Raw genomic sequence first — 23,593 nt, forward strand, 5'->3', positions numbered from 1 at the left:
ATTTTCATATACATTTATTCATGATTTAATATTTTGTCTTCTTCATCAAAGTCATTTTTTTATTTTTTACCAGAGAATTCTTTTCAATTGACAGGTATTTTAAGAAGTATTTAGCATTTTGTCTAAAGTTATATATCCAATTATTATTATTAATTATCCTCATGAGAAATAAAGAAATTTCTCAGTTCTGATATGTAATAGGAAGAAACAAGAAGTGTCACTCATAAAATACTGTCCTAAGGCCTAGTGCAGTCAAAGTCTGATGTAGTCATTTTGCTTCAAAATCAGCATCGCATGCAAATTTCCTGTGTTTTTCCAATTAATCATGAAGTAAATAGGTTAATAGTAGTGATCATTAGCAACATTTACAAATTAATTTTAAAGCCACGTTCTAACTATCCTTCTATTACCAAACTGATATAACATTAAACAAAGTTAGCTGGGAAAAAAGGAGTAAAAGAAGAAAGGAATCTAATTATGATTAGGAGCCAGGAAATATTACATCTGTATGAGCCTAAGATTTATCACCTAATAACAGGCACAAATATAAATTACAAGAGACATTAACATGAATTAAAATAATTAAAAACAGGCCATTTCTTTTAACAATGCAGTAAATTATGTTGTTCAAACACATTTGTATATAAGATAACAGATAATCAGATTCCCTTTAAAATTCCCTTTGAAATAATCCTGAGACAACATCAGCAATTTGTGATCAATACCTTGGATAATTATTCTCATATAAACTCCATTTTTAATGTCAAGAGGCATTTTCTGATTCCAGCTTTAAACAGCAAAAGCCACTTCTATTTATTTAAGACAGGAATCCATGTTTTGCCAATTCCTTCACCCTCTGCAAATCCTGCACTCTCTCTTTCTTGCCATGCAATAAAAATTGGTGGCTGTATCAGCTAGACCACGGGTTTCAAACTTGTAGTGTCACTTTGCTGTCACATGATGTATCGTGTCGTTTTCCCCCTTTGCAGAGCTGGGGTGGGCGTGGCCTGCTTGTGATACATCTGGCCTGCAGGCTGCCAGTTTGACACCCTTGAGCTAGACGAACAGCCTTCCTAAAAAGATGATCTCTACTTGTGGAATCAGCTTGGTGGATTTGGTATGGTAGTTGGCAGGGAACTATGGAAATGAGAAATAATACGATCCACAAATATTTTGTAGGGCATGCTAATGGGATCAGATGTCTTGTGATCCTTTCAGATATAAATTAGAGTAGGGACCAGGTGAGAGAAATCAATAGCCTTCCAAACTATTTCCAAGGTAAAACTTAAGAGTAAGTGATCCTTCAGGTTGGTTGATTTCTGGCTTTCTGCTATTTTTTGAATTTGATCTTTGCTGCTGTGGGGTGTTGCACACACACATACACACAAAGCCAACATGATGCCTACGTGAATTCAACTAGTGAACAGGGGTAAAGAATGTAAGTATCTCTGGTTCAAAAATCAAGTTCAGTCAAAATCATGGTTCATAGAAACTAAAAATTGCAGACCAACCTGAAAATGAAATATACTTGAATCAGAGGTTTTGGATTGCTACATCTAAGAAATATGTCAAGCCATATAGGAATATTTCCACACCACACACACACACACACAGAGGGGAGGGAGGGAGAAATAATATATAGATTGTTAGATAGCAAAATATACAAGCAAAGAAATATTTGGCATGTCTATCTGTCTGGTTTACCTGCTGCTGTCCTTGTTGTGCCTGTGATGCAGCCTGCTGATTGGCAGTGCTGTTTGCTGTGGCGGCTGCTTGCTGTTGAAACAAGTTGGCTGGATACACGCCCCAAGGAACACCATAATACTGAGGAGGAACAACTGCTGGCCCTGACAAAGAAAAGATTTTTATCAGAATATTTATATTTTCACTTTCTAATGCTTTGGGAACAAAAGTAACTTGGTAATACCTAATATTATCATAAATAAGCAAACATCACTACATATGTGATATCAAAATTCCTTTAAACTCCCTGTCAACCAAAAGATGGCTATATTTTGTCTCTAACAGTTGAAAGAAATATGTGGGAGGTTAGTATACAGTCAATAAAACAATACCTCTTGAAAGCCAGTCAAATTGAATCTTTTACCATTTGATTTTAATGAGACAATTATGGTTTTTCCCTCCAACTCAAATCAATGTTTCATGTGTAATCTACTAATACATAATATAAAAAGAACAACTCAAGTGAAGCTTTTCTGTAATTTTAAAAAGTTCTTGCTCATTTTCTGCCCATGCATCATCTGAGGCACATTAGGTAACATCACTTCCTAAGCAATCTTTTAAAACATTAGTGTAGAAAACACAGAGTGAAAAATAAAATTCCATTTAATATTAATAATTATTTTTGTTTCATGCTGTAATTTTTCCAAAAGGAGACAAAGTGGCCTACAAAAGAGTAACACTATGACACTATTAATCCAAAACAATAAAAATGCAACAAATTAAAGCAGTTTGCAAAAGCAACCAGGGTAGTCTGATCCTAAACAGCTATCTTATAAATACTTGACTGAATAGGCATATTTTAGTTGTTTAAAATACAATAACCCTGGGGGAAAGCCATATACTTAGAAGAAATTTCATAATTGGAGTTTCATTACAGAAAAGGCCCTACTTTTGTTCACTGTGAGCTGAAGCCACCAGTGGGACTGTGAATAAATCCTCCCATTATTTTTTTTAACGCACAGACCAGATAGTTACTGGGAAAGACATTTGGATCCTAAGTTGTTTTATAACAGTAATAATTCTCAAACTATGATCCCACAAAGATTCCCTAACTGGCCTCTCCTTTTAAAAAAAAACATTATTTTACTGTATTATTATAAAATACAAGTAGTAATTATAGCACATGTAGTCTTCAACTTATGACTGATCATTTACCTACTGTTTGGAGTTACAAAGGCTTTGGAAGGGGTACAATATAGCCTGTAAAGCCCTTCTGGCAATTGTAAAATGCTGTGCTACCTCCCTGCAGTCAAAACCGTATGTCAAGCAGCTGGCAACTAGTTTACATTACGACTGGTTTCAACATCCCACGGTCATGTGACCCCGATATGTGATCCAAAAAATGCTCATTTGGGCGAATAGATTCGGACGGAAGATGTAATTTGCTTAATGACCACCACAAAAACAATAATCAAAAAAAGTCTGGTCATGTGGGAGCCTCAACTTACAACTGATGCGATTTACAACTGAAATTCTGGCCCCAATTGTGGTTGTAAATCAAGAACTACTTATATTGTTTAAATAGTATTGATTGGAGATAATTAACTCTCTAATGTTTAGATGACTTAAATTTTTAAATAAACATGCCCACGTAACCCCCCTTCTTTGAGAACTACACTGATTCTGCTTACCTCCAGGTACGATTCAAGTTCTACAAACTTTTCTACAATAGTGCTTACCCCCTAGGAGAACTGAAGGTAGCTTACAAGTTTTTTTACAACAATATTACCTGATAGACTGAAGAAATGTGTACCAGATATCATACATATTGACTAAACTGGTTTTATCCCAAAGAGAAATACAAAGAACAACACTAGGGTTATAATCAATATAATAGAACCTAAAAACAAGAAAAGGAAGAAAAATGAACTGGTTTGAGGGTATGCAAAAAGAGCCTCTGATCATTTTCAGGGCAATTCCTGCTGGTAGTATTGAATAAAATAAATCCTGCAGAAAAAAGTTCAAGCTTAGGTTAAACATATACGCTATTAGAAAAAAGTGACAATTATGGCTAATGGAATGCTCTTTTCAGATTTCCAAATAAATTAAGAAAACCAGGATGTCCATTTTATTATTTAACATTACTTTAGAAATAGTGGCAGAAAAAGCCTGATAAACAAATAATAGGTTTCAAAATTTGTGGAAAAACGTTATCCAGATGACATGGTTTTATTACAGAACCACAACAGGAAATAAAATAGTTCATGAAAACAATCATTTTGGAGTATATTCTGAATTCAAAACCAAAAATAATTACAAGATATTTTTAACACAAGGAGAAACCAATCTTCTGCAGGAAGCCCATTTAGTGAAAAACTTTGTTTTAATTTCAAACTACACATGGTCCTCATTTGGTGACAACTGGGATTGGCAACTTGGTTGTTAAATGAAATGGTTGCTCAGTGAAACAATTATGCTCATGATTGTCAGCTTTCCTTCATTTTACAGACCTGGGAAGAATTGTAAATGTAAGGACTCATCATAAAGTTACTTTTTCACCACCTTCATAACTGGGAAAGCTCTCTAAATAAGGACCATTTGTATGTTAAATTATGGCAAGAGATTAAGAGAAACCTTGAAAGGTAGAAAACTTCATTAAAACAGTTAGGATGAGTTACAATGATTAAAATAAATGTACTACCCAAGATAAACTATCTATTCCTAATGGGATCAATCAGAATTTCAAAGAGAACTCTACGAGAATCGTAAGAAACTGTCAGTAAGTTTATGTACACTGGGGAAAAAAACCCAGTATCAAACAACAACAAAAATCCTACATGATTCCACAGAGATGATCTTGCTTTTCCAAAGTCTAAACAGCATCATAAAGCAAACTGCCTGTAGTGGACAACAGAGTAGATAAAATCCTTTGATTGTAGAACAGCAATTTTGGAAGGAACCAGTTTAGCCAATAATTTTGTACATAATTATGTTGCGGAGATGCTAAAAACAAAGTTAAGGAGTCCCTGCGAATTTTATTTTGCTAATCGTTGCCAACTACAAAGGATGATAAAAATTTAAACGATATATTATTAGACAAAATGGGACAACAACATGAAATTCAATGAAGGGAATAATAAGCTCATCTCTAGTGGTTCTCTGAAATGTTTTTCATGTTGGAGACAATTGTAGCAAGAAAAATGTAATTACATATGCAAATATGGTTTACTCAGACTCTAAAAAGACAGCAAGAACTACTTGGTGAAGGCTGGAAGGTATCTTGGTTGATGTACTTACAAATTGCTGGAAAGTAAAATCAAATTTCAAGGACGGATGGACATTTAAAATAGGCAAAATTTTGAAATACTCATACAAAAACAGCACCATCTGTTAGGGAGTCTGTATACATTTTTGCTTAGATATGTTGCACCAAGAGAGAGAAAACAAAAGCTGTATGATAAAATGATGCAGCATTTTAAAGAGACAGTTACAACACCGCATTGGGAAGAATTATAGACTAAATCTATAAAACTCAAACCAAGTAAAAAATTTAAAGGAAAATTTAAAGGTATTCTACAACTGGTATAAAACTCTGTAATAATATCTAAGATAGACAGTAATAAATATTGGAAATGTCACAAAACCACATACTGGGCGTGTAAAAACCCACTCAAGTATTAGAAAGCTATACATACCACAACCCAGAAAATTTTGAAATTTTAAGTAGAAATGAATGCTTTTTATTAGTTATTATGTCAGCAAAAATCAACAAGAAACATTAGAATTTAATGAAAGATATGTTTACAGCAGTGAGAATGAATTGTGTTTAACACTGGAAGAAAGATACAATTCTATCTGATTGGAAACTTAGACACTGAGTATTTAGCTATGGCAAAACTAACAGTATAGATATATGTAATGAATTTTAACCAAATTTAAGCAAAAAAAAGTTCCCAAACAAACATCACGGCACAAGGTAAATATAATCACTTACCATCAGGCATCTATAGGGCTTAAATGTCTACAATACTGTAGACATTTACAATACAATAGTATACAATAATAAATCAGCAGATATACCAAACAGTGAAAGTTAGAAACCCAATAGTTCATTTTCCTCCCCTTCCACCTCATTTATTTATTTGGTATTTTAATTCTTGCTAAATCTGTATTTATTTCCTCTTCTTATTTACATTATATACAGACTTCAATGTGATCTGCAGGAACCTCTTTTTTAATGTTATTTCAGTTCTGGAAGAAAAGATCAAATAATTTCATGCTTGCAGTACCAATGTCCTAAATTGTAATGAATACTGATAGAATATTTATCTTCTTTTTTACTTCTACTGTTCTTAATTTATCTAAGCAATGTCAATATATTTTAATTAATGCTGTACAAGTATCATTGTCTTGAAATAATACAATGAATTCAGACTTACAGAAAAAAAGAAAACAACTTCACATTAAAAAAAATAGAGAGGATGGGCAACGATATACAAATAACATGAATCATCATCTTAACCATCTAAAAATATGAAAAGATCCAAACATAGGGAGGAGGATTTCTCCCATACTCTCCAAACATTTATTTAGTACCACACAATCAGTGGTGGTATGCTACCGTTTCAGACCAGTTCGGCCGAACTGCTAGTTAAAAAAAAAAAAGCCCCCCATGATCAGCTAAGAGGAGGGAAAAAAGGACAATCAGCTGAGAAGAGGAAAGCGCAGGATCCGCCCTCCCACCTGCCCCTGCGCTTTTCTCTTCTTTATCCTCTCAGCTGATTGGCGTTGCAGGCCCCAGCTGGTGTGGGGAAAGTTGTGCATGCGGGTTAGGTGTGCGTGCACACGTGCGCAATCACCAAACCAGTAGTTGAACAGGTAAGATCCCACTGCTGCATACAATGGACACAAAAGTAAAAAAGAAGTATATTCCATTTGTTTAACCTTTTCTTCCCTTCCAATCCAACAGCTGCTTTTCTTTAGCAGTCCTAATAGATTTATGGTTGATGTGCCAAGTTCTGATCGCCCACCTTCTTCTACTTATTTCTACATAAGTGAAGAGATTCTAAACTGTAGAATGACTGCACTTTTCTCTCTTATTTAATATTATGTAACATAAGATTTTTCTATAGGTACAGTATGAATGCACTCTATAATCTTGTCTCTCTGTCTGACTGTATTATATTTCTACCTACCTACTTCCTTATTTAGAATTAAGGAAGGAATTATAAATTACTGACACTGACACCAATTTTCCCTCTGTTAATTAGGCTGGCAGCTGGCTTTTCTCCAAGTGGCAAACCTTATATTTTCCATCCTCCTCAAGAAGGACAGAGCAGACCACACCACCTAATGTATCTTCCCAATCATTCAGCACTCTTTTCTGAATTGTGCCCAAAACTCTTCAGCGGTCTTTTCCAGATCTCTCAATGAATTAATAAACATTGCCAAATCCAATTGAGCTATATACCAGCCCATATTATACCATATTAGTTCCACTTTAATACCATAAATCTTCAACAACCAGAGCTGTCTAGGTTCATTTTAGTTGCCAGCCACTTTGTACCTTTCTTTCAAATTTTATCCCAATTCCAGGCAATATTTTAGAGGTTTTTTTTGATAATATAACATTCCACCACTAAGGCCAACCCAGTAGCTCTTCCTCCTCTGATGAGAAAGCTTCTTTATAAGAAACTTTGCCAGGTTCTCCTTATCAGCAAAATTTGTTTGGGTTACTGTGTAGATAGTAAGAACTGCCAGCAAGAGTCTAAGGCTGAAACCAGGCTATCATAAACCAAATAACGAGGCTGGAAAGATTTACATCAATTACACTGGCTATAGTAATCCAAATAAGGTTGCAGACTAAATATTTATTAAGAATAAAATTAGATGTGACCAAATAATTTGCATCAACTGACAACAATTGTAGAACAAGAAACGGGTTTACTTATGAACAATCGGAGGGTAGGTGCTAGTAGAATCTGTCTTTTTTAGCCTTAAATAATATTTGTCTCCATCTAGACCTAGAGGAACCCTAATTGACCGGTCTGTGGTTGTGATCATAGGTTCACCTGGAATTGGTATGTAGAAAACTTATTCTATGCCTGCAAATCATATAGATTAATAAAACTGAGGATAAATCATATTCAGTTTTGTGATTTGAATCAGGCTTTCAGCCAGCAGCTTCCTAAATAACAAACTCCCTTAGATAGCCATACATAAATCATTTAAGCCCAAGAAAAAAAAACTTAACTATGTACAGATTAAGATAGCAAATTAGATGATGCTATCTATTTGATTATGGATTTTAATCCAAGGACGACTTCATCTCTGTTCTCAAATGTCAGGTTTGATCCATTTTATCTGATGGTCAATTTATAATTAAAATACTGAAAATAGTGATATGCTCCTCTTTCCTGCCCTGTCCCAATTTTGTGATATCATTCAAAAGGAAGACAATAAATTGCTAACATTTGGTTTAGTTTTTCTGCTGCCGAGTGTTGAATGAAGGGACTTGGTAGACTAAGAACAATAGGTGTAGAAAAATCAAATTAAAATCTTGGTTAGAATTCATTCCATAGACATGGGTTCAACAGAAAACGAACAGGATTGAATGCTATGATGTCCATAGTAAATTTGGTATTTGAAAATCTAGGGGAACAATATCACTAACCTGGATGATTTACCGTATTTGCCGGCGTATAAGACGACTGGGCGTATAAGACGAGCCCCAACATTTCCACTCAAAATATAGAGTTTGTTATATACTCGCCGTATAAGACGACCCCCACTTGGAGGCATGTTTTTCAGGGCAAAAAGTCATACGCCGGCAAATACGGTAAGTTGTAACACTTGGGGTATTCTGGATATAATTCTTGATTGACACCCCGCCCCTTTCCCCCAAACTTACAAAGCCACCAAAATGCTTTAGAGAGGCAGCTTCGCCTTTCTCAGGCTGGCACTCAATTCCTCTCCCTTTCTTTGTGACACCATTGAGCGATCTGCTTTTTCAGGGAAAATAAATAAATAAAAATAAAACTGGACGAAAAACAGTCGAGTTGTTTCTTAATATCTTTCTACCTCTCCAACCAATTTGTCTCCAAGGGTGCACCACACTGATTGCGACATTATTTCAGAGAGAGAGGGTGGGGGGAGAAATCTTTGCTTCCTACTGTGGCTTTTTCCTGCGCATCGTTTTTCCCTTGGCTTTGTGGTTGTTACTTCTTACAGGGAGGGATAATGAAATACCCACGCTGGGAGAAAGCGGAAAGGATGTCTATTTTCCTGCTCACTAACTTTCCAGAAAGCGTCGAGTTCCTACCCGAGACTTGCCAAAAGTCCAGTTCATTCATTTGCTACCTTTCTCCAATGAGATCCAGATCTGTTTCCACAACGCGCTTAGGATCTTATCTTATTATCTTATTATTATCTTATTAGCCTTGCTCGGTCCATCCAAGAGAGAAGAAGGCAGACGGTTTTGCGCTCAGGGAGAAAGAAAAAGAGCCTCTCGCTCACGCTGCACACTGCCCCCTCCACCCCAGCAACGCTTAGGAAAAGAGTTACACAAGCATCCTTTCCAGAAGTGAATCGGGGGAGGATTCGAGCAAAGGCTGAAACCGGAAGAGAAAAATTCCCAAAGAAAATCGACGAGCAGCATCCCATTCCTGGGAGAAAAACAAAAAAACAAAAACACGAACTCTTCCCGAAGCACAAAAGCAAGGATGGCGCTTTCTCAGCTTTGAGCTGCGTCGCTGCTCTCCCACCCCTCCACTCGTCCCCACGTGCGGCGAAGTTTCTGCCACTGGGGGTGGAGGGGATGGAAGGAGGTGAGGGATGGGGCAAAGCCTGGAGCCTGCCTGTCCGCTCGCACGAGCGGAGTGGGTGGGTGGGGGGAGGAGGAGGAAGAGACTCCGGCTGGGCTTGAAGGGGCTTCGCAAGTTGCGGAGCTCCGCCCCGTCGCTCTTGCACCGGTGACAACAATGTATTTGCCGGTGTATAAGACGACCTTTGTTATATACTCGCCGTATAAGACGACCCCCCACTTGGAGGCATGTTTTCAGGGCAAAAAGTCGTCTTATATGCCGGCAAATACGGTATACTTTTTTTAAAGCAAATGTTTTTAAAATATGTAATACTAGAGTTGTCTTAAAGCAGTATTGCCTTACCTGCTAAGGTAGCTGCGGCAGCCAAGCCTGCTGCTGTATATGGGTCAGCACCTGGGGGAGCAGCACTGATAATATAGGGATTTGGCACAAAAGCAGCTGGAGCCAAGCCTGCCGAAAATACACCTGTTACAGTAACAAAAGGTTCAATTTCACCAAAAACAGACATCGCACAGTGTTGTACCACACAAGTTTTTAAATGTCACAAGTTTGATGTGATTTCAGAGAATATTGGTAAAAAATTGAAAAGGCTTTAATTGTAACCAACAATTTCAATTTTTCTGCCGATATTAAAAATTCAGTATGTAAAATATGTAATAAGTAATATGCAATAAAGCTTTTTGTAAGCTCATTTCACACTAGAACATACATTCCAATAAAATATTTTTATTTTACTACTACTACGACTCTACTTCAGAGTTTTACAATCTTCATTGACAAGCTCTGAGGTCCCAAGGATGATATACAATGTAGTGCAGGTAGAAAGCAATTCACACAGTGTCTGACCTGCATCCGCTAAAGATCAAGTGGAAGAATCTGGCACTTCTCATTAAGGTTCCCAAGAATTCCTTCCCTCCAACTGCAGCAGCTAAAGACACAGCCAAACATGATTTGTTAAGATCTACCAATCCTATGGATAGTCTTTTGAGGAGGAAACAAGAGCCCTTTGGTAGTTGGGAAAAAAAATCTATTGTACATATTTCTGCTTATTACCACTGGCTTAAAAAAAACCTGAAATATTTCTACTAAATCTATGTGTATACATATAAAAAAAAATCATAGTTCCCTATACCAACTAAAATCCAGAAATTTTTTATTACAAATTTTAAAATGTCTCACCTATATGTGGTTGCTGAGCTGCTGCCAGTGCATATTGTTGCTGTTGTGCTGCTGTTAACTGCTGAACAGTAAGAGGATTAGTCCTCTGAAATATCTAAGACAAAAATGACAACAAGCAAAAGGGATTCGATTTTTGAAGGAGACATGTATTACAACACTAACAAAGACACTTTCTAGTCCTATTTAATTTATAAGACTGGCCCATTATTATTCCATGGAGTGTTAAGCACAGGACTGTTCAACACTGAATTTCAAATTTAAATAGAAATAATTCTTCAATAATGTTATGGAAGAATTCCACATTATAATAAACTACTACCAGAAATGCAACTTCTAATTCATCTTTTTCTTTAGTATACTGTACTGTCTATCTGGTGGTAGAAGTCTCAAACACCATGCATAATATTGAGCTATGAATTATGATTCATAAATGACAATGGGTGAGTTTATTCAAAGCTAAGACATTATGACTGAAATTATATGAATCCAGTGTCTTCCCTTGATATGGAATCGACATGATGTAAACATTTTTTTTTTACTACAGATTAAAAAGACAACAGCAATAGTAAAAAGAAATGTAAGAACTTTAGAAAACTCCCATTTTTAGTTGAAACTGGTGAGTTATATAATGTTATAATTGCAACCATTAATATGGCTATAAAAGAAATACTAACCTGTTGTTGTGAATTGTAATCAAAGAGTCCCACAGTAGTTCCTGAAGAATCCATTTGTACCTGATTTCCAGGATAATCAAACTGCAGAGAATCAAGACCCACTTGTTCCATAGCATCCAAATTCTGAGATTCAGAGGTTGAAAATTCTTCCACCAGTGGCTTGTGAGTTGAAGGATTAGAAAGCGAAGACAAGCCTTCAGCAGTGTTAGGGTTTGGACCCAAACGCTCAGTTACTTCAGTTGGGGATGCTTGTCGGCTTCCAGGAGTACGACTGCTTAGAAAAAGAAAAAGAAAAAAAATGAGCTTTTATAAAAAAAAAAAACCCAACTGGCTAAAAAGATGTTGAAAAACTTTATACATATAAAGATGTCACAATAATTTTTTGCTCCTTGATTTGTAAGAAAATGGCACCCAATTGTTCTATATGATAGTTAATGTTGAAATTGTTTGAAAATTAGATCCATCTATAATTTTACATTAATTGGTACGTAATTCAAATAATGATGTACAAAATAACTGTTATTTTGTTATGTTAATGATTACTTTCAGGAGCAGTGGAATGTTAACAGCGAATGGGAAAATTAACATGTTTGAATGATTAATGCCCCCAAACCTACACATTAAAACATACATTTTCAACTTTTTGCTAAAAAACCTGATAATCTTATAAAAATGCATTTCCCTTTTTTCTCAATTTCCTAAACTTTTTGTTTTATTTTTATCTATGATCAATATAACTACAGTTAATGTTTGTGATAAAAATGTATAGATATTGCTTTCTAGGGTAAACAGTTGGTAAAATTAACCTGCTGGTAAAATTTGCTGCTATTGTTGTTTTTCTTGAACAAGCCAAGTCATGAAACAGCATGCACAGTATGTGCTTAGTACTTTCTGGTAAAGGTAACATAAATGTTTAATAAATATGCTATAGTAGAAAGCTCAGACTTTAAAAGAGTAGATCTACAATTTGAGGGTGGTGGTGGTGATGGTGATAGGAAAGCATGTTTGGCAGGATATGGGAAGCTCAGGCTTCAAAGCTAAGTTCATGTCTTCAAAGCCAACTTAATTGTGAATCTTAAAAGGGCAGCATTAAGGAAATCCTATTCTGAGTCAATTACACAGCAAGCCTATTTTACACTGAAAAACTTACATAATTGAATACTATTTCTATTAAAACATTTCAGGCAAGACCCTATTTTGAAGATAAAATGAAGAAACTAGGGAATTATAAAGCACATTATGTAACCACATCATTTAGTCATGGCAATCCTGGCAATCTGTTCGTATCATAACTGAGGATTACCGGTTGTTAACTGAGGACCTTTTCCTGACAGCTTTTAAGCAATGTTAATGGGGAAGCTGACAAGAAGCCAGTGCAAGGCCAAGTGGTTGCTGGTACAAGCATAGCAATACGGAAGGACACAGGAAAGTGGTGTGAATGAGAATGATTTACAGGAATGGCTTACAACCTTCCTTGTCAGCTTTCCCAGTGACTTTGTTTGTTGGAAAGCCAGCAGGAAAGGTTGCAAATGGCAATCATGTGATATGGGACTTTGCAACCTCCTCAGTACAAGCCATTTGCCAAACCATGGGTCGCAATCACATGACCACGGTGGTGCTAGGACAGCTAGAACTTTGAGAAACAGTCATAAGTACTACTTGTTCAGCATTGTTAATAAGAATCTCTGAATGATGGTCATTAACCAAGGATTTTTGAAGAGTTTCTTCAAAAAGGACTATTTGAAGAGTTTCTGTCACATCATCCTTAATCTTCTTTTCTCAAACCTAAACACAGATTTTTTTTCAATCTCTCCTCACACAATCTAGCTTCTAGTCCCTTGATTAGCTTCATTCTTCTTACTAGAACTTGTTTGAATTTTTCTGACTTCTTGTAACTCCCAGAACTGGTTGTAACACTCAAGACAGGATCTGACCAAAGCAGAACAGAGTGGAATAATTTCTTTTTTTTAATTAGGAAATGATATGTCTGTTGCTGCAGCCTACAACTATACTTGCCTTTTGGAAAGTCCCATCCCATGGCTAGCTCATATTTAATTTGGAATCAACTACAAAACATTATTCTACTTACAAACTTTTGAGTTATGAACTTTCACCAATACAAAAAACCTGTCCGCAACTCCAACAGGAAAGGTCCCAAAAATTGGGAGGAGGTTAATTTACAGCATGTTACATATATATTTGTTTGGACTTGTGAACAAAACAGATTTATGAACAGCCTCTCAGAATGCAACCTGTTCATAAAAAGAGCATTGCCTAAATTCCAATTGTTTCCATAACTATTGCCAAACCACACTATTTACTATTAATACTAAGCCATCTACAACTGTACATCTGATTTTTGTTTGGCCTTTATCTTTGATTCTGTTAAACTCATTCTACCCTTTTCAACCCATTTCTCCAAACTATCAAAATTTTTAATGTAGTTTATGTCTTCTGATCAGCTTTAATCACTATTTTGTTGAAGATATATAGCACTCCCACAATCTATTATGGAAGTTATCCTATGAAAAAAAATTGAGGAAAATTTATTTATTCGAGATAAACCCATGCTAACATTAGCAATTATCACAGTTCTTTGAAAGAGCCTACAGACCAACCTCTTTATCTCCTACCCAGATACTGATGTCAGAGTCACTGGGCTGTAGCACAAGGGATCTTCCTCCCCCCGCCTTTTTTATTTTCTTCAACTCATCTGGAACTTCATCTGTTCACCAGGATATAACAGGCCAATCAACTAGTTCCTTCAGCACCCTATGATGCAATTCATTTACCCCAAAAGATTAAAACCCAGTCAAACTAAAGAGTTTTTCCCTGATTATGTTTCCATCAATCACAAGCTTCAACCCTACTCTATTATTCTGGCTTCACAATCTTCTTTGTGGTTGGAAAAATGAAACAAATTATGTAGCTTCAGTGGTTTCTGCTTTTTCTTGTCGCCTGTAAAAACTTTTCCTTCTTTATTGATCAGCTGGTGTATTGATTCTTTTCATTTTGAACTTATCTAACAAGATAATAGGCTAAACAATTCCAGGTTTGTTGATTTGGCTTTATGGGTAGGAATCAATTTTTTTTAACAGACAATGCTACTGCTTTTCTTCTTAAGAATGGTTTCCTCTTCAAATGCCACAATGCAGTCAAAGGAATCAGACCACCACGTCATTTTGATATCTTTAAATCATATTTACGCTTCTGTCCAAAGAGCAAACTCATTTTATTCATTCTGAACATTAAAATACAGACAATGAAGGCAATGAAAGCAAGCCTATTTTTTTTAAACTTAAAAGTTCATTTCCAGAACACTTCTGTACAGTACACAAGACTTTAACGAGGAGTGTACATACACTGATTCAATTTAAAGCTCTTCTAATCAACCTTATCATGTGCAGCCCAGACACATTTTCCATTCCTTATGACATACAATGTATCTTATGTCAGTAGTTTTGAATGTAAATACTTTGGACCACAAGCCCCAGTCTCAGAAATTAAATCTTTCTTATTAACCTAACTTGCATAGTCATTCATGGATTTGCAGTATTTTTCTTTTTCCTTTCTATTCTTCATCCATGTTGTGAAAGCATGAAATATGAGAACACAATTCAGGGTTTGTTTTGTGATTTTCAGTATCGATGATGAAACCTTCCAGTTGTCCTTTGCACTGTTGTGTGCAGTATTAATTCCCATACATATCAGCAGGAAGTAATTATTAGATTTGATATTTGTTCTATCTCATCCCCGATTCTTGCTCACAAATAGCACAATTCACAAGCAAAGGGTTCTATGTGATATGTTTGTTTCAAAGCCTCATAGTAATGGCTTACCAATTACCAAAATTCAATTTTTTTTTACTACTTCTGAATCTTCTCTTCCTCTTTGGGGTATTTCTCTTTTGATAAGCTTACACTGCCCCTGCCCTTTTTGGATCCACTCTCCCATTTCTCATATAGTCTCTTCTCTTGTTTCCTCCAAAGCTCAGAGCTGTTCATCTGCATGAGCCTGAAAGCTGCTTTGGAATTTCAGCAGTGCAGTATATATTGTTACTCTTGCTTCTAGATGTTACTCTCATCCATTGTGTTTATCATATGATGGACAACTTTAAGGATCTGTTTCTACTGTTGAGTTTCCTTTCTTTAAACTGATACCATAATGCCTTGTCCTTTCTCATCAACTGGAGTTTAGCTACTTGCCACACCATTTTGGGGGCATTTTGTTCGGGCACTGCTATAAGTAGATATTTTTGGAAATTTATCACAACATGTTTTCGGGGGGCAGAGGGGGGAGGGAAGAACAGACAGACTGGTCCAATGGTTAAGGTACCAGGTTAAAAACTAAGAAACATTAAGTTCTAATCTTACCTTAGGCATGAAAGCCAGCTAGGAGACAGGGTTGTTGTTGGGAAAACAGGAGGAGAAATGAACATTGGGTATTTTTGCCACCTTAAGTTATTTATAAGAGTAATAATAGTGGGATAAAAAAAGAAATTAAACTCATCAGAAGCAGTGGAGATCAGAGTTACAGATCCCTGATTTAATCTTCACTTCTTAGACTACCACCAGTAGAAAATCTTTTATTTCTCTTTTTTTACCCCTTCAGGCTTCTGGATTAGCCAAGTACAAACTTGGACTTTCACTTAAATTCCCCAGTGAAATTCTGTAGCACTCAGTTCCCATTTATCTTGTTGGAACCAAGTTACCTTATGTTCTTTGTACTCTCTGGTTATTCAGCAGGAAGCAGTCACCCAATCATAAACCTAATTTCAACTTTGAGCTACAAATATTCTCCTTTATCAGTCACCTAATCATATACAATGGGCAATAAGCAATTCTCCAGACATACCCCTTCTGATCAGCAGTTAATTCAGGAGATGACCTTTTTAGCCCTTACAGTTCTGTACACAATCATTCAAAATATACATTTGTGGGGGGGGTGTCATTTTTCTCTCTTTGAACTTCCCAGGAAAACATTTGTTAACCCTGTTTACGTACCCATGCACCAATGAAATATAATATACACATTCTTTGTGATTTCTGATAGTCATTAGTTGGCCTTCTTTCATACCAAGCTGCTAATATCTTTGTCAGAATTTAACAAAGTGTTCGGCAGACTGTTTTCCAAGATGATATACAAGTAAACTAACCAGGACATTTGTTGTACGGGTAGTCCTTGGTTAAACAGCATTATTCATTCATCAACTGTCCCTAACATTGATCAAAGGGGTACACATGACTGATTCAAAGTTCTGATCATCTGACCCTTGTGTCACATGATGGCAATATGGGCACTTGGAACTGCCTCACACTTACAACAGCTGCAGCATCCCACAGTCACCTGAAGATAGAAGGAAGTTGCAAGGAGGTCCCCAATTAATGACCTGTAGTAAGCTTGGTATTGCTAAGCAATGAGGTCACCTGATATTGCACTTTATGACCACATTGCTTAGCAATAGAAATTCTAGTCCCAATTGCTGTTGCTAAGTGAAGACTCTGTATGATATAAAGGAAACACGAGCATGTGTATTTGGATACATTCATATAGGTAGATCTGAACAATGAGTCTTGATCAATGCAGAAAACCATGGATCATCCATGAACCTAGCATGGAAAAAATTTTTGAAAAGAAAAAGTACAAATTATCATATCCTTTAATGTGGTGACAAAGACTGAGAATAGGCTCTCTACTTGAAGATGACGACTGACCTACAATTTAAATGAGTGGAAACATCTGGGAGGGGGTGTACTTTTTTTTTAGCAGAACAAACAACTTACGGCCTCCCAGAAGTTGCTGCTGAACTCCAATTTCAATTAATTAAATTTAGTGATAACAACAGGACACCCATCTGTATTACTGCCTGCATAGATCCCATAATTAAAACATAATAAAACTTAACATGTATAAAGATGGCAAGCATTATGCAAAATATCACAAAACCTAAATGAAACTTTTAACCTGAACCCGTACATCCATAAATTTTATTTATTGAAAACAGATATCTCCTCCTCCCCACCCCCCAAATATCTAAGCCTTACTTAAAATCTTTGCTATCAGCATCCATTCCATTTGGCAAGCCTCTGCCATTTATTTTGGTAACATCGTCATCATCAACTTGTTTAAGATCTCTGTTCTTGTCCTCCTCAAATGGAGAAACCTTGCCTTTCTGGTCTGCTTTCTCAGGTCCATCTGTTTCAGCTTCTCTAGTGCCCTAAGTAAAAAAACATGTTTGGTCTGAATCTAGCAGAAAATAAATGTAGCACCCACAATTACCAAATCTAACTAATGTTGTAAGCTACCTTGATTGTCAGATGTCATTCTTAAATAAAATGTGTTGCACATATATAAAATAAAGCTAGCTTTCAGGATAAAACTGAAAAAAAATCAACATTAGCTGACGTTAAATTTTCTAAGGGTGGCTTTTCTGGTTGTGAGAAGTTTTGATAATCCAAAGGAATTTAACCCTGCACATAAGAGGCAGTTTTTGGTACTCCTTTCTTCCCTGTAATACTGTCTAGAGTGAAATACTATAAAACATATTAAATTAAAATGGCATAAGCTCAAAGAAGCAATTACAGATAGATAATCCTAGTAAAATTATCTTCATCAAATCATGAAGAGTTGGAAGCCATTGAATGACTGAACAACATATAACCAAAATGTCATTTTATGCTTGATGTGTCCTTTTGTAAGACATCTTGCTCTTTCTCATAATGAAAGCACCTTTGGAATAAATACAGCTATTTAAAAGAACAGAAAGCCTTTGAAAAATATTTGCAGGGCATATGGATGATCTATATACAACACTTCATGTTACAATTATGATTTTGAAGCCATTTTCCCAACAGGAACATGGAACAGTTGAGTATACATATAAGATCTTGTTTAGCAGAAAGCACTGCTTTCTGGAGACCACAACAAAAATAATTAATATATTTGTTGCTAAATTACATGGCAGCATGAGTGAAATCTAACAGGTAGTAATATTGTAGAATAGCCTACAATAACTTTTGATACAAACAAGTTACTTACAAAAGCTCCTTTCCTAAACCGGGAGTCCAATTTATCAGCTGGAGAAGAACTTAGCACATATTCGACCATGCTCACACCAAGGCCACCACTCTCTGATCGAGGAGATAAGACAGCGTTTACTTCACTTGTTCCATGAAAAACATGTCCAGGCTTTCTTTGAACCATAATAGGATGTGACATGGAGTGGTCTATTTTAAATTTTAAAGAGAGATATTAAAATCAATATGCAAATTAATACAGTTTAAATCAATGCAGATTTTTCTATCACTGAACCTAGGAACAGTCTTTTCCCACCCTAAATTGTACAGTTTACATAATGACTTAAACAAGTATCACTTACGAGGTGTTGCCCAAGCAGTTTCTCTCCACTCATCACCAAGAAATATCCCTTTTTGTCCATCCTTTGCTGGATCATCTGGTTCCCAAAATTTTTTGGCAGGTAGCAGCTGTTACAAAAGAAACATTTCAAAATTATGATCATTTATTAACAAACTAATGCCCAGATATATATTCATAAATTATATTTATAGAAAGGAATTTAGAGTTTCTGCATTTATCTCTTTTGATATAAATGTATTTATTAAACAATAATGCATTTAATAAACCAATAATGTACTTTATTACGTGCTATACTTTTGTATTTGATAAGCATGATGATAGACAGGTATGGTAATATTGGTGCAGTGGCTATATTAACTATTAGATATAAAATGATTATCTCAGTTATAAATTTTGCTTTCACTTTAAATGGTTTTATAGTTCCTATTGTTTTTAACTATCTGTAATTTTTTATCCTGCCTTTATTAGAAAATCTAACACTCCTATTTTTCCTACAACAGTCCTGTGATATAGGTTGGGATGAGTGTGTATGACCCAGAGTCACTCTTTTTTTGAATTGCTTTGCTATCTTTTTATTTATGAACTGCCTAGAGTCTTGTATGGAGATTAACATCTATATAGGTTTAATAAATAAATGTGAACTTGAAATAGATGCTAAATGTTCTCCAACCAAATTATGGGGTTACAGTTTCAAGGATAGTATACACTTCAACCAGGTCACACATTCATAACAATTACTTCTGGAAGCTGGTTTTTTAAAAATGTTTTTAGTATTAACAAGAGTCTACCTGCTGTAAAATTGTTGGAAGGGACCACAGGGATGATGAACTCTATAGGCTACAGGAAAACAAATTAACCCATCTTCATGAGGTGTAACTAAATTTCTAAATACTGTTTTTATATTTTAACATTTTATTGTACACCAGTCAGAGTCCTTCTCTGATAGAGATGGGCAAGTCAAAACTGTGAAGAATGAATGCTTGGACTCTAAAAATAATCTCCAGAGAGAGAATCCATAATCTCCTTAGGCTCACATGATGGTGAACCCATGGCATGTGCCAGAAGTGGCACACAGAGCCATCTCTCCGAGCACGTTATCTATTGCCCGTTGCTTTTCTGGGTTCCAGCACGCTGGCCAGCTGGTCTTTGTGCGCATGGGAGTGCTGGAAACCAGAAAAAGAGTTCCCCAGTGTGCATGCACGCATTGAGGAGCTGAACTTCTAGTTTCTGACACTCCCCCGCCAACACTGCCTTAGACAGACTATTCTTCTCCTGTGCAGATCTTATTGTCAAAAAGGTTTTCTTTAAATAGAATTTGGTAGTTGAAACTTGCACTTATTATTTCTGATTTTTGTTTTATGCCGTAACAGAAATAACATAGTTTCTAAATATCTTTTTCATGATACCCTTTTAAGGACCTGAACAATGCCATGTCTACCCTCAGTGTTTGTTTCAAGCTGAACATCTCAGGTTCTTCCAGCCTTTTATCACAGAACCTTTGTCAACAAATCTTTGTCAGCCTCTTAAGGGAAGGTTAATATATTTACGGAAATGTTGAGTCTAGAATCATACACAGGTCTGCAGAAGTGGTTTCATCAGTAGGGGAGAGAATAAGAATTCCATCTGTATTTGACAGTACTGCATTTTTATAACATAGTCCAGACTTGCATTAGTGCTACTGATAGTAGCTACCTCACATTCAGCTGGCTATCTGTGATTAAGCCCAAGTCCTTTTCTGACATAATGCTTTCAAGCTATAAATCTTGCATCTTGTATATATGCCATACATCTCTCTTTTCCAAATGCAATACTTTATATTTTCTCTGCTGAGATGTCTAATCTTTCCAGATTAAGTTATAGTCTCAATTCAATCTTCCTGGATGTTGGCCAGACCTTTGAATTTTGAGCAAATTGGACAAGCAACTCAATCCCAATATTAATAACATGTTGAACAATACTTGCCTTTTGATAGATCCCCGCTTGACCCCAATAGTTACTGCTCTCTAGCTCAATGAAGTGCCATTTATGCTGAGTGTAATTTTGTCAGCCACTTATGGACCCACCTTAACATACTGCCATCCAAATCAACTTGTCAATGAGAATGTCACATGCACTCTTGTAAAAAGCTTGCTTAAAAAAGCTGAAATTGAGGCAATCATATCCAAACCCTTTCCCATTAGCTACCTTGTTAAAGGAGACAAGGTTAGTCTTGAACAGACATAAGCAAAATAGCATATGAGTTCCTTTATATTCTTTTTGAGATCTATGAAGATTTTTCATTTGGAGTAAGCAATGACCCCAATGCCTCATTTGTTTTCCTCCTTCTACTGTTATATCTGAACAAACCAAACCAAGTTTTGGGGAAAAGTACAGGTAGTCCTCGACTTATGATCACAATCACCCAAAATTTATGTTGCTATGTGAGACATTTGTTAAGTGAGTTTTGCCTCATTTTACTACTTTTCTTGCCACAGTTGTTAAGTGAATTGTTGCAGTTGTTATGTTAGTAACCCGGTTGTTAAATGAATCATTACAGTAGTTTAGTAACTTGGCTGTTAAGTGATTCTGGCTTCCCCATTGATTTTTGTTTGTCAGAAGGTTGTAAAAGGGGATCACGTGACACAGGACACTGCAAACATTATAAATATGAACAAATTGCCAAGCATCCGAATTTTGATCACATGACCATGGGAACGCTGCAATGGCTATAAATGTGAAAAATGATCATGTCACTTTTTCAGTGCTGTTGTAAATTTGAATGGTCACTAAATGAACTGTTATAAATTGAGGACTATCTCTAGTGGATAATGTAAATGCAACAAAAGCTAAAATTTTCAGAGGATACTAAACTATTGACTATACACTTAGTACATGTAATTTGAAAAATGGACAACATAAATGTATTCTCTGTGCCCATACCATTGTCAAAAGACTTGCAACATAGTAAAGATAAATGCATAGGGAAAAAAATAAAGAAAAAATAAATATATGGCTCCTGGATTGAAGACTTGATTGCACTTGCCATTTATAAGTAAACTGCCTATAGACATAGACTTTGCTTTGTATTTTTTCACTTATTTGTTAAGGCACTTTTAATGTGTTTTATTTCTCTTCTCTTTGACAATGCATACATACACCCCCATCAATATCACCTTTGTGTTTTGCTTTTGATATTAAAAAAAATCTTACAATGCAATCACTTGAACTTAAAAGAATTCTCACCAATTCCCTTTTTATAAAGGACAAAATCCAAGGCAGAGTCCAGATACTTTCTAAATTTGCTAGTATCAATCTAGAGTACCTCTATACATGTATTCTTATTACATGATTACCTCGCTTGCACTTATATTCCTCTTACTGATTGATTTCATCTCATTGTATTTCTGTAATCCCTATTCTATCATAATTGCTTTTGTGTCTCATGGCATCCAACTCAACTTATTAGTATAGAGACATTTCAGATAATGGGTTATACTCCCCTTCACTCTTTTTAATTACTTGTGTTTCCTTTATTTTTTGTGAAAATTTGCTTAATGACCATGTTTGCTTAACTACTGCTGCAAAAAGTTCATAAGATCAGGCAATCATATGATGACTCACTTAACAACTGGCAAGAATTACGACTAATTCTGAACTCAATGACAGATATAAATTGAGGACTATGTGTAACTAGCTTCCACTCTTTGTTGTTATCCCTTTATAGCTGTCTAATATTCCTACTCTTAATCCAAATCTTGATTTTTAATCTCTCTATTGAGCTTTAGTTCTATTGTAACTATTTATTCTGGTCCCAATCTCAGAAACTACCAACTACCTCTTGCTTGCCTGTTTTATTGTTGGTCTAATTCCTGTTGTCAGCTGTCGAATCTGGGCTTAACCACTCTGAAGCTGGGATTGCTAATGGTCCATCTGTCTAGACTGTTGCCTCTTCTTCTTTCAGTTTGGTCTATATCAGCTGTCAAATCCCTCTGAGGTTTTCAGATGCCAATGTCTTCTCTCCTGCCCTTCAGTGCTACAGAAGAATTCTTCAATCACTCACTGTAATCCCTCCCAGATAAACCAGACAGGCAACACAATTAGATGAGCTAATTCTATTTCATTATAAGGCTACATTAATCTTGTAAGTCCAAAGGTACAAACTTTCTGCCACCACTTTTAATTGCTTGATCAATTAGATCAGATCCTAAGTTTCTTTTCCTGACCATAAGCCATTGGGAGGATTCTCCCTCTCTTATCCAATTGTTTCCCAGGCAGCATCTCTTCCCCTTGTCCCCCAAGGTCATCTTTCTTGTTTCATCCTTTTTCATCCAGTTTTCCTCTTTTCCCATCAACTTTTCAGTCTTCTGACATTTGAGCACCCATCCCATTCCTCCAATAACCTAAGTGGGTCCTTCTTAAGCCATGTTCGATACTATTTCCCAAATTCATTAGGAAAGATTAAATACATTTAACTATAAACAGAATTCTACTAGTTCTCCTTATTTACCATATTTACCAGACTATAAGCCGCTACTTTTTTCCCATGCTTTGAACCCCGCAGCTTATACAACAATGCGGCTTATCTATAGATTTTTCTTTGCTAACTGCCATCAGGGGGCGCAAAAACATGTCAGACGCAAGTGGTCAATGCAAAGAAGACGACGCTACCAGTAGTTTTTGGTGCACTTGATGCATATATATCTGCGGTTTATAGTCTGGTGCGGCTAATATATGTAAAAATATTTTTTTCTTTTAAAATTTAGTGGGTGCGGCATATATTCCGATGCGCTTTATAGTCCGGTAAGTACGGTATGTAGTTTAGCAAACTCAAACTATTTAATGGCAAAGCAGCAAACTGTGTTTTTCCTCCTTTTCCCC

At 35.9% G+C, this 23,593-nt stretch overlaps 1 protein-coding gene across 29 annotated transcripts in view; it reads right to left on the bottom strand.

Moving 5' to 3' along the window:
- Window positions 1-23,593, bottom strand: part of PUM2 (pumilio RNA binding family member 2) — a 72,451-nt gene that overhangs the window by 34,658 nt on the left and 14,200 nt on the right. For 12 of the 29 annotated variants that reach the window (XM_026675563.2, XM_026675555.2, XM_026675562.2 and 9 more), the window contains exons 3-9: window positions 18,738-18,843; window positions 18,398-18,585; window positions 17,404-17,576; window positions 11,360-11,630; window positions 10,686-10,779; window positions 9,849-9,971; window positions 1,705-1,847 (exon numbers count right to left, since the gene is read on the bottom strand). In XM_026675563.2, the coding sequence (XP_026531348.2) occupies window positions 1,705-1,847; window positions 9,849-9,971; window positions 10,686-10,779; window positions 11,360-11,630; window positions 17,404-17,576; window positions 18,398-18,585; window positions 18,738-18,843 (1,098 nt within the window). Of the gene's footprint in view, window positions 1-1,704; window positions 1,848-9,848; window positions 9,972-10,685; window positions 10,780-11,359; window positions 11,634-17,403; window positions 17,577-18,397; window positions 18,586-18,737; window positions 18,844-23,593 lie in introns of all 29 variants that reach the window. The other 17 variants (XM_026675554.2, XM_087947245.1, XM_026675552.2 and 14 more) reach the window with 3 other exon arrangements.

The sequence above is a fragment of the Notechis scutatus genome, chromosome 1 (assembly GCF_049901735.1).
Source record: "Notechis scutatus isolate UNSWTSFEM ecotype Mainland chromosome 1, rNotScu1.2, whole genome shotgun sequence".
Taxonomy (NCBI): Eukaryota; Metazoa; Chordata; class Lepidosauria; order Squamata; family Elapidae; genus Notechis; species Notechis scutatus.